This window comes from Eschrichtius robustus, chromosome X (genome assembly GCF_028021215.1).
Source record: "Eschrichtius robustus isolate mEscRob2 chromosome X, mEscRob2.pri, whole genome shotgun sequence".
Lineage (NCBI taxonomy): Eukaryota > Metazoa > Chordata > Mammalia > Artiodactyla > Eschrichtiidae > Eschrichtius > Eschrichtius robustus.
The window spans coordinates 12,402,985-12,415,202 of record NC_090845.1 but is presented as its reverse complement, the minus strand read 5'-3'; the positions used below and the strand labels follow the sequence as shown (position 1 = coordinate 12,415,202).

The 12,218-nt window shown below is 38.6% G+C and overlaps 1 protein-coding gene across 3 annotated transcripts in view; it reads right to left on the bottom strand.

Annotated features, from left to right (window-relative positions):
- Nucleotides 1-12,218, bottom strand: part of GLRA2 (glycine receptor alpha 2) — a 185,195-nt gene that overhangs the window by 27,983 nt on the left and 144,994 nt on the right. For all 3 annotated transcript variants that reach the window (XM_068533456.1, XM_068533455.1, XM_068533457.1), the window contains exon 8: nt 6,435-6,584. In XM_068533456.1, the coding sequence (XP_068389557.1) occupies nt 6,435-6,584 (150 nt within the window). The remainder of the gene's footprint in view (nt 1-6,434; nt 6,585-12,218) is intronic.

Here is a 12,218-nt window from a genome sequence, read left to right as displayed (position 1 = left end):
GACCATGATAGAGTGAGACAAAACAAGGTCACTTCATAATGTTATCAAAGCACAGATGAAAACAAGGTCACTATGACACCCAGAAAATACTAAACGTCTTTCTTTCGGTTAAAATGAGTGACTGCTGCTTCTTTACCAAATATAGTTTTATTTTCACTCTAGTCTGCCCTCCTATAAATAAGATTTATTGAGATACCTAATCACTGAATTTCCCCTGCTTTCTGACAGCATCCAGTCTAGAGCAAACCTCTGCTTCCGTAGGCTTTCCTCCCAAATCGCCCAGTTTAGAGCCCTCTCTATGTTCCCCCCTCACTGCAAAGTGTAGTAAACCCAACTTAACTACCAGCTTGTTCCTGGTGGCGTTTGCTTGAAGGGCATTGACACCTATTTGTCAGTGTTAAAAAGCTAGAAGTGGTAGCTAATTTTCCAGATGAGTAAATCACTATCAAGAAGATTAATACATTCTAAAAAATGGGCCAAATCCAAAGAGGTGAACATTTATAGCAATAAATATAAAGTCCTTTCTTTAGGTTTGAAAAAAATCAAGCACATAATCAAGAACAGATAACTTGACAGCTATTTGTATTAATAGGAAAAAAAAGACTTGGGAAATGAACAAGCATTAGCGACGTCAAAATGAGCCAATCGTGGAATATGACCACTGAAAAGCACTACTATAATTTAATGCTCTATTAAAAAGTGCAGATAAAGAGGGGATATTACTGCTTTTCTGTATTACATACTGATCATGCCTGGGCTGTCACATTCTGTGACTCATACTTCAGGATGTCACTAGCGAACTAGAGAAAGGGTGACCAGTGTGCTGAGGGGCTGTAAGCTGTATCATAGGAAGGACTAGGTCAGTTTAGCTCAGAAACTTTGAGAAGACCTGCCAGCTCACCATCCTTAAGTGTTTGAAGGGATGTCTCCAGGAAGAGAGGAAGGAGACTTTGGTCCTTAAGGAGAAGGAATGTTGGTCTGACTGGGGACTTTCCAGGACCCCATGGGTGTGAAAAAGCCACTCCCAGGTGACCATTTGCTCTGGGTCCTTGTCTTCTGGCCTTCACCAGTGGGGCTTATGCCCCATTGGAATGGGAAGATCTAAGGGCCTTGGAACATTGAGGAGGAAATAGTGCAGGGCTCTGGACCTCCCGAGTGGAGGGACAGGGCTTCTAAGTTGTTCCCCTCCTGGGGCATTGCCCTGGGATTTGAGGCTAAAGCCTGGATAACGATAAAATAGCTACTGTTCTTGTAGGTTTATTCCCCTCCAGTAGGTCAATGGGAAGATGATTGGTTAAGAGCAGGATTCAGGTATTTCTAGGTAAAGTGTCCTAAATAATACCTCCCCATACATTTCAATTTTATATTCTTCTGTAAAACGTACAACAAATGGGTAGAAAGTGACACCTTATGAAAGGAACAAATTACATACTATGCATGCTTGAAAGAGTGGTATCATTTCCACCCTGTAGGATCAGGAAATTATTATTTTTAAATTGAAGTATAGTTGATTTACAATTTTGTGTTAGTTTCAGATGTACAGCAAAGTGATTCAGTTATATGTATATATATTTCAGATTACTAGGAAGTTATCTTTTGGGAAATTGGCAATCTATCTAAGAATTAAAGGACAGGTAAATGAAGGGAGGGAAAGGGAAAATGGCAAAAAAAAATGAGTACTTTCCCAAGTTACTGTCACGTGAGACATTTTGGTCAGGGCCTCACATTCTCACCCTGTTGTCTAATTAGGTTGAGGCCCCATCTTTTCTTCTGGGGAGGTTGAAGTCTGAACAGTGTGTTCACAACATTCCCTTTAAGAGGCGGCTCATCCTCAGGTGGCCTGGAAGCCATAGCCATGTTCTCAAGCAGCTACAATTGCTGTTTAGTCACTGAAAATAAAGAAGTCAGATCTCTATGGGTAACTGGAAACCTGAAATCAGGCACAATGCCAAAGTCAGGAGTGGTGTGGGCAGATATAAAAAGACGGGGCGAGGGAAGCGCAGGTGAGGCTTTAAAGTTCTTACGGGGAAGTTGTTAAACCATCACATGGTGTGAAAAGTTACTGGAGCTGAGGGCATAACATAAAAATAGGATTTTACTACTCAGACCTGGGGCACATCAACTTCTTACAGGCTGGGGTTGGCCCAACCATAGGGATTTGCAGGTTCTGTCAGTGAAGATCTCAGCTTGATTGTTGCTGAGAAACTCTGCTTTGATAAAATTGGCTGCTTTTTGAGATGTAGAAAAGGTAGAGCAGATACACCTAGTTGCGTATTGCCTGGTCCCCTCCTTGAAAGTGACCCTGTTTCATAACTTGATGGTTCAATAAATACCAGGCCCTCTTCCCATGTAAGTAAATGTCATCTCCGGGCTCTCTCAGTAAACATCTTCCTTGAATAAATCATCATGCCAATGTCACTTTGGGAAGTAATCTGCTCTGGGATTTTCTTACACTGTCTAAAGAATCAGGCTGTATTGTGTCGGGGAGGTCAGTTTCCCAATGGGAAATTAAAGAGATGACTTTTTTATTGGGAATATTGAACATTTTAACATGGTGGCTTGTTTTTGTTTTTAAACTCAGGCCACAGCCTATTAGGGTCTGTGAAAATTTAATGGTTCAAGACCAGCTGGGCTGGAACTAGGGCAAGGTAAGGTCTCAGGTGCAAAATGTAAGGGGGTGCCAAAACCCCAGTACTTCAGATCAATATTTTAATGCAATATTTGAAAAATTCCTTATTAATGCAAAAATCCATGGGGAAAAACTACCAAATTTAAATAAAAACAAGATCTGACCCTGTACTTGTGTGACTAATCTCACTTGCCTCACTCTAATCTCATCCCTGATGGACCAGTCTTAAAAAAACAGAATAGAAAATATTAGGGTGCATTAGAGGTGTTTGTTTCAAGCGTGTGAGTGGGAGAGAGATACTGGATCAGAATGTAAGATGTAAAACGTGAACTCCGCAGAGCAGCAGCTGAGGTCTGGGACGCTGGAGCCAGGCTGCCTGCGTGTGTGGCTTTGGGCGTTTTACTTAACCTCTCAGGGCTTTCCTCTCCTCATCTGTACAATGGAGATAAGAACACTGCCTTCATTATTGGCAGGATGACCACTTAATTGATCCCAACAAGGGCAGTTTTGATAGTGGAAAGTGGCTCGGATAATCCAGCTCTATAATGTTGATGCTTTTTTATTTTACAGTAATTATCAAACAGTAAGACAATTACAGATTTAAATCATCAAGAAATGACAAAGCCATTCAATCATGAGCATTTAGATGTCCACAGCAAGACTGCTCAGCCTCTATTTTGTTGGTCTCATGTTCACTGAACTTACGATTTTCCCATGTTTTCCACTGACCCCACCAAAGGGTGGCCTAGTGGCTTGCTGGGTTTTGTATGCCATGTCATGGGCCAAGGCTGGTGCCCCAGATGGCCAGCAGGACAGCAGTATCTCATCACTGACAGACCAAAAGAAAGAAAGATTTATCCCTAGCCTCTTGTGTCTGAGTGCACCTCATTTTATCAGCAAGCTCCCTTCCAGCTATCCTGGAAAGAGTGTTAGTTATGACATTGCTTCTGGAAAGGGTCAAGAACAGAGGCCAGGGATGGTAATGGTTATTTTTTAGATTTCAGCACATGTTAAAGTGAGAACTTGTGTACTGCACCTGTGTACCCCCAACCCAGAAGATCACACCATGACAGAAAGCAGATATATAGAGTGGAGGTCCACCAAACCCATCTGAGTTTATTTTAATGCAACTATTAATAAGTGTTTTGGTTTAAAACGAATAATCCGAGACAAATGCTGAATTACACAGGGCATCAGGAAAATAGGCAGAAACAGGACTTTCTGCATAAACTGGGCTGTATGATCACAGTACTCACAGTTGTGGGGACTAAATCAATTCTTGTATGGAAAGTACGGTTTATAGTAACCCCTCAATCAGTGCGAGCTCTTGTTACCATTTTTTCTAAGCATAATTCAGACTCAAAAAAATTGGAAAGTGCTACCTTGGAAAGATGCCATTTCCTAAGGGACAAATAATTGGAAATGCTTCCCCCTTCTTTTTTTTTTTTTTTTTTTTCAAAATTCAATTGTCAGTGATAGCAAGAGCCTTGACTGCGAAGGGGCACCTGCTGATTGTTTTAATTGAAGTTTTAAATTTAATTGTAAACCTTAAATTTATAACCACAGACCTCAGATGGGCTCTCCCACTACCTCTGCCTCAACATTCTGACCCCATCTCTCTCCTTGGAGCAATGGCTTTTTTATTCTCCCAAACTACTATTTAATACTATATCTTTCCTCCTTAAACCTTCTCCATTCCTCCTTTCCATCCCATTTTCAGCCGATAACCTGCCTCATAATCCTTGGAAATGATAGGAGCAATTAGGAGCTCCTACATCGTACCATCATCAAACTACCAGTGGATCAGCACCCATTGTCATTCTCCCATTTTGTCGGTGCAGTGGTGCAGCACATGGGCTCTGGACACGGCATCACACCTCAGGTCTTGCCGTGCTACTTCGTGGCGCATGAGCACGGGCAAATTATTTAACCGTGCTTTGGTATCCTCATCAATGAACTGATACTAATTTAAGTCATTATTAAAATGGCTGAAATATCTGTCTCCATGTAAGGCCAACCCTGACCCTTGGCTCTGGATTTCACCCTTTCTCATCTTCTCAAGGTGTTTTCTTTTTTTCCTTGAAATTATGGTGTCCTTTCACTGCAGTGTTGATTTCTCCCTTTTTGCTACAGTATTCCTGTTGGCAAACATGTTCTTTTATTTTCCATTTTGTAAAAAGTTTCCTCCCATGATCCCACATTACCTTCCATGCTATCTTCTAGGCTCCCAGCGAGTTTAATTTATCATTTTTTAGGGGGAACAGATTTTGAAAAGTCTCTCTCATCTCTTGTATGTAAAATTTTAACTTCAGTTCGCTAGTGATATTGTTACAGGCACTGGAGTTCTCCATATCCAAGAGCATATTTCTCTCCCAGAATCTGAAACTGAAAGCAAGTGCAAGGCTTCTGGAGTCCTATATGAAATTAAATTATAAACCAGGGCACTGCTTCCCAAATGTGTCTGCACACTGGCATTGCCTGGGGACCTTCAGAAGATACACCTGTGCCCCATTCCAAGACTGGGATTAATGGGTATGGGGTATGGCCAAGGTTTGGGATTTTTGAAAGATCTCCAGGCTATTCTAATGTGCCGGCAAATTTGGGAACCACTGAACTGGATATTTCGAGCCATGTATTTCCAACCTCAAACTTCTAGATAATGTAAGTTTTGGGTTTCTGCATTAAAATTAAAGTTGAGACAATGAGATCAGTCTAATTGGATTTATCAGCTTGAAATCAACATGAGTAGGGACCTTATTTACATAAAGCCGAGCAATTCATGAAAAAGTCAATCAAAGCAGTTTTGTGAGCAAAGACACGCACACAAATTATCAATGTTCAAAACTATAGGATTTTAAAGTAATTTTGTCAAATGGAATATATATCTCCAACTACAGTTGCTAGATAAAACACAGGGCTCCCAGTTACATTTGAATTTCAGATAAACAACAAATAATTTATTAATATAAGTCTGTTCCATGCAACATCTCGGATGTACTTATACTAAATATTATTTATCTGAAATTCAGGCTTAACTGTGTGCCCTATATATTTTTTAAATTGAAGTGTAGTAAATTTACAATGTTGTGTTAGTTTCAGGTGTATAGTCAAGCGATTCAGTTATCTATATGTATATGTATGTGTGTGTGTGTATTCTTTTTCGCATTCTTTTCCCTTATAGGTTATTCAATTGAGTATAGTTCCCTGTGCTATACAGTAGGTCCTTGTTGGTTATCTATTTTATATATAGTAGTGTGTATGTGTTAATCCCAAACTCCTGACTTATCCCTCTTCCCCCTTTCCCCTTTGGTAACCATAAGTTTGTTTTCTATGTGTGTGAGTCTATTTCTGTTTTGTAAATAAGTTCATTTGAATCATTTTTTTTAGATTCCACATATAAGTGATATCATATGATATTGGTCTTTCTCTGTCTGACTTATTTCACTTAGTATGATAATCTCTAGGTCCATCTATGTTGTTCCAAATGGCATTATTCCATTCTTTTTTATGGCTGAGTAATATTCCAGTGTGTGTGTGTGTGTGTGTGTGTGTGTGTGTGTGTGTGTGTACACCACATCTGTTTTATCCATTCATCTCTCGATGAATTTTATTTGCTAAAAGTGACAACTCTGTCCCAATTTTAAAGGACTAACCTGAGCAGTAATTCAGTATAGTAGGATGAATCAGGACAAAAATTAACTTCAGCTTCTTGCTCACGATGTATTGTTCTATTTTCTAAATTACATTGCCCGGATAACCACCTCAAGCTCTACCTGACTTTGTCTGCACTCAGGGTCAACTGTACCTTATTCTGCCTCTTCTGCCTTCTCCGGAGCCGCAGAAACTCCTTGTGCTGCCTGGAGACAAAGTTCACTGCTGCATATTCCAGTAAGGCTGCAAACACAAACAGAAGGCACACTGCCATCCAGATGTCAATCGCTTTTACGTAGGAGACCTGAGAGAGAGGGAGAGACAGAGACACCGTGAAAACTTGTGGGGAAACCAGGTTCCTTATGGTGTGAGCAGCAGAATAACCTCACTTCCCTTCATCAAGGATTATCTTCTAGGCTTTCCTTAAGAAAGTGCTTAAGCGTTTTCCATCCCACTTTGCAGATTCTGGGCAGAGCAGTGAAAGTTACATGCCCCCCTGCCCCAGGCCCTTGTTCCATTTCTCTCAGTATAGCCCACCTGCTCAAGTAACCTCATCCCTGAGACCAGCTCCAAAGGTGACTACAAGAATTGCCTTCGTGAAAAAAAAGAAAGAAAAAACTTTGAGGTAAAACAGTGGGCGCTGCTCTTGAAACTGCTCATTTCCTTCTATTTTTTTCTTACCATTTAAAAACTCATTAAGATAATTCCAAAACTTGGATGAGAAATAAACTATATATGGCTTTGGGTCCTTCAAAAACCAATTTGTAACTTCCATTCAGCTTTTGATCCTAACTGACGCAGAAACAAGTTTCTTCTTTTTTTTTTATTGAAGTATACAATATTATACAAGTTACAGGTGTATAATATAGTGATTCACAATTTTTAAAGGTTGTACTCCATTTGTAGTTATTTCAAAATGTTGGCTGTGTTCCCAGTGTTGTACAATATATCCTTGTAGCTTATTTTATACATAGTAGTTTTTACCTCTTAATCCCCTACCCCTAAATTGCCCCTCCCTTCTTCCCTTGCCCCACTGGTAACCACTAGTTTGTTCTCTATATCTGTCAGTCTTCTTTTTTGTTATAGTCACTAGTTTGTTGTATTTTTTAGATTCCACGCATAAGTGATACCGTACAGTATTTGTCTTTCTCTGTCCGACTTAGGTGCAAATGGCAAAATTTCATTCTTTTTTATGCTGAGTAGCATTCCATTGTGTGTGTGTGTGTGTGTGTGTGTGTGTGTGTACACACCACATCTTCTTTATCCATACATCTATTGATGGACACTTAGGTTGCTTCCATATCTTAGCAATTCTAAATAACGCTGCTATGAACACTGGGGTGCATGTATCTTTTCGAATTAGTGTTTTTGTTTTTTTCAGATATATACCCAGGAGTGGAATTGCTGGGTCATATGGTAGTTCTATTTTTAGTTTTTTTAGAAACCTCCATACTGTTTTCCCTAGTGGCTGCACCCCTTTTCTCCACATCCTCGCCAACATTTGTTATTTGTGTTCTTTTTGATGGCAGCCGTACTGACAGGTGTGAGGTGATATCTTACTGTGGTTTTGATTTGCATTTCCCTGATGATTAGCGATGTTGAACATCTTTTCATGTGCCTGTTGGCCATCTGCATGTCCTCTTTGGAGAAATGTCTATTTGGGTCTTCTGCCCACTTTTTCAATCGAATTGTTTGTTTTTTTTGATGTTGAGTTGTATAAGCTGCTTATATATTTTAGATATTAACCCCTTATCGATCATATCATTTGCAAATATTTTCTTCCATTCCATAGGTTGTCTTTTCATTTTGTTCATGATTTCCTTTGCTGTGCAAAAACTTTTAAGTTTGATTAGGTCCTACTTGTTTATTTTTACTTTTATTTCCTTTGCTTTAGGAGACAGATCCAAAAAAAATATTGATGTGATTTATGTCAAACAGTGTTCTGCCTGTGTTTTCCTCTAGGATTTTTATGGTTTCTGATCTTATATTTAGGCCTTTAATCCATTTTGAGTTTATTTTTGTATATGGTGTAAGAGAATGTTCTAATTTCATTCTTTTACATATAACTGTCCAGTTTTCCCAGCACCACTTATCGAAGAGACTGTCTTTTCTCCATTGTATATTCTTGCCTCCTTTCTCGAAGATTAATGGACCATAAATGTGTGGGTTTATTTCTGGGCTGTCTATCCTGTTCCATTGATCTGTGTGTCTGTTTTTGTGCAAGTACCATACTGTTTTGTTTACTATAGCTTTGTAGTATAGTCTGAAGTCAGGGAGAATGATTCCTTCAGCTCTGTTCTTCTTTCTCCAGATTGTTTTGGCTATTCGGGGTCTTTTGTTTTTCCATACAAATTTTACAATTATTCTCGTACTTTGAAAAATGCCATTGGTATTTTGATAGGGATTTCATTGAATCTGTAGATTGCCTTGGGTAGTATCATCATTTTAACAATATTAATTCTTCCAATCCAAGAACGTGATATATCTGTCCATCTGTTTGTGTCATCTTCAATTTCTTTTATCAGTGTTTTATAGTTTTCGGAGTACAGGTCTTTTACCTCCTTAGGTAGGTTTATTCCTAGGTATTTCATTCTTTTTGATGTGATGATAAATGGGATTGTTTCCTTAATTACTCTTTCTGATATTTTGTTGTTAGTGTATAGAAATGCAACAGATTTCTGTATATTAATTTTTTTATGCAGCAATTTTACCAGATTCATTGATGAGCTCTAGTAGTATCAGGTGGCGTCTTTAGGATTTTCTATGTATAGTATCATGTCGTTTGCAAACAGTGACAGTTTTACTTCTTCTTTTCCAATTTGGATTCCTTTTATTTCTTATTTTCTGATCGCAGTGGCTAGGACTTCCAATACCATGTTGAATAAAAGTGGCAAGAGTGGGCATCCTTGTCTTGTTCCTGATCTTAGAGGAAATGCTTTCAGCTTTTCACTGTTGAGTATGATGTTAGATGTGGGTTTGTGATATATGGCTTTTATTATGTTGAGGTTAAATAGTTTTAAACTATCACAATTCAAGATATTCAACCAAAGTAAAATATCAGGGCTGTAGCCTTGGGAAGGTATCTGGTTAAAAAGGAAACTTTTATGACCCTTCAGTGATTGGTTGAGTGCTTTGTACATCTTATTTGATAAAGCAGATTCTGAAAGCAAATACTTTTTACTTGCAATGAAAAGTTCCCTTCATCTCACTCAACTTCCAATTATTTTTTAAAATATGAGGGGGAAAATAATTAGATGAAGTTGTAACATGTTGGACCACAGACTACAAATGATTCTTATTCAACTGCCTATGTGAATGTGTACTATCTAGTTCTAATTTTTAAATAGGGTTTCCTACTTTTTGGTAGCTGTCACTGAGTGTTTGCCATCCAAAATTTATGCATTTTACATATATTAATTTTCTAACCATTATGACAACTGTATTACCCCCATTTTCTGGTGAGGAAACTGGGGTACAGAGAGGTTAAATTATTACCCAAGGTGAGAAAGCTAAAAGGTGGCAGAGCTAAGATTGGAATTGGAACCCAGTCTGACTAGTGAATCTCCTTTCTGGACACACACAAACATACTACTAGGATTATACCTTTTGTATCTTGCATTTCCCTTTGACCTTTATAGTGAGCATTTCCCATGTAATTTAACTTTCTTCTAAATCATAATTTCCAGTGCTTGTATAATTGTCTATACCATCATTAATCATTCTGTATGATAGAATATTTAGGTGATTTTTAGTTTCATTTTATGCTACTATAAATTTGGGAGCTATGAATATTCTCCCCCCCCCCCAAATATTTAACTGTATCTCTGATTATTTGTTAGGTCAATTTTTAGACTGGGATTATGGGAGTAAATGCTAAGAAAATATGCTCCTGACTTAGAAAGTTAGTAGGAGCATAGAGGATGTAAAAGCAGAGACTCTAGAATGAGACGCCTGAAGTAAGAAACACTGCTCTGTTCTTGACTCTAACTTTGCCAAATTGTTTAACCTGTCTCTGCTTCCCCTCCTCATCTGTATAAAGGAAAATAATAGTAGCTATTTCGTAGAGTTATGTGGATAAAATCACTTAATGTATGCAAAGTGCTTAGAATAGTGTTTGGCACAGAGTAAGTGCTATATAAATGTTTGCAATTATTTGACTACATAAGGGTGTGATTTTGTTAATAGAAAAATCTTGGAAGAGACAGAAAAATCAACAAGGAAAATAAAAGTCACCCACAGTCCTAATATATTCCAATTATTATTTTTAAGGTTACCACCTGTCTTACACTGTTTGTCCCCATCAATCTGAACTACTTGTCAGTCCCACATATGTTGTGACAAAGTGGTATAGCACCTGGGATGCTTATTCTCAGTCTTTCTGATTAACAGATGACTCAGAATCCTTCATGACTTGGCTTGGATACCAGCTCCTCTGGGAAGCATCCCTAACCTTCCTACTTTTTGTCTCATCTGGGTTGGGGGCCACTTTTCTTTGCTCCCTTATAACTCTCTATTGAGCCTGTCCTTTTTCAGTCCAGCAGCTTCCCTGACCCCACCACTAGACTCACTAGACTGTAAACTTTTTTTTTTTTTTTCCAGAAAGGTCCTTTGTAGTATCACTCTTTGTATCACTAGCCCAGGACCTGGCAAATAGTGAGTAAACATTAGATATGTGGGATGGATGGATAAATGGATGATTGAATGACAGAAGGAAGGAATGAAGGAAATACCTGGCTATCTTTCCATTTTTGTACTTTAACTTCAACAATTCTTTACTATATAACATTACCCACAATTGTATATATTTGATATTTCTGAGAGTGGACTATTAGTGCATTTAAATTCTCTCAGCTCACCAAGCATTCCTGGAATGTTTCTTTCCTTAATAAGCAATAATTTTCTTATATTTGCTGTTCTGGAGCAGTCCTATTCTCCTGTAATAACAGAACATTACCAATCACAGCATTCCGGTTATATATTATTCAGATGGCCTTTGAATGTTTTAAGACCTAATAATGAGAAGAATTTGTCAATGCCTGGTAGATGTCCATACCAAAAGCTAAGTCCAGTAGAACTCACCATCATTCCTCCCCTTGCTAGTGTTTACAGCACTCAGTCATTTGTAAACCTTTCCCCCCCTCTCCTTCTAGCCATCAGCAGGCCAGGCACGTATTTGGCTTCTTTTATAGCTGCTCATAAACGAATCCTTTCAGTCTCTTAATCATTTTGGTTGGTCTCCGAGTTTCCTCCAAATCATGATCATCTTTCCAGCATTGAAGTGCTGGTATTAACTGCATTATTCACATGGATTTAGGTGGTGGTGTGAGACATCTATTACATATGATAGGATGTTCCTTCAGTGCTGGTCTCTCAGGATTGAAATGCCTTTTTGTTACTTCTATCCAGCTCTGATGTCAGATTCTCTCCCTTTGGCTGCTAATCCTTAGATGTTTTTACCTCACATTTTTTCCTGTCACATTATTTTTATGATTCCTGTGCTTACATGACCCCTTCCTGAACTACTTTACTACAGTCTTGCAAAATAGTTTTCAAATTAATGAAGCTCTCAAAATGCTAGTATGATTCATTTAGTGTTATCTTTCCAGGTATATTTAATTCAGAAGCATAAACACTGAGGGCCTAATATGTGGAAGGCACTGTAGTAGGTGCTGGTGGGAGGTGGGGCAGAAGATACAAGAATAACTAAGATGCACATTGATTCTTCCCAGGACTCCCCAGGTGATACTCCAGGGGAACCTGTTCATACTGTGCTCCAGAAAGCATCATTCACATAGGTCAGGGAGCAGCAAATTAGGACCTATGAATCGAATCTGCCCCACCACATTTTATAAATAGTTTTATTGCAACACAGCCATACTCATTCATTTATATATTGTCCACGGCAGCTTTTACAGTAAAATGGCACAGTTGAGTAGTT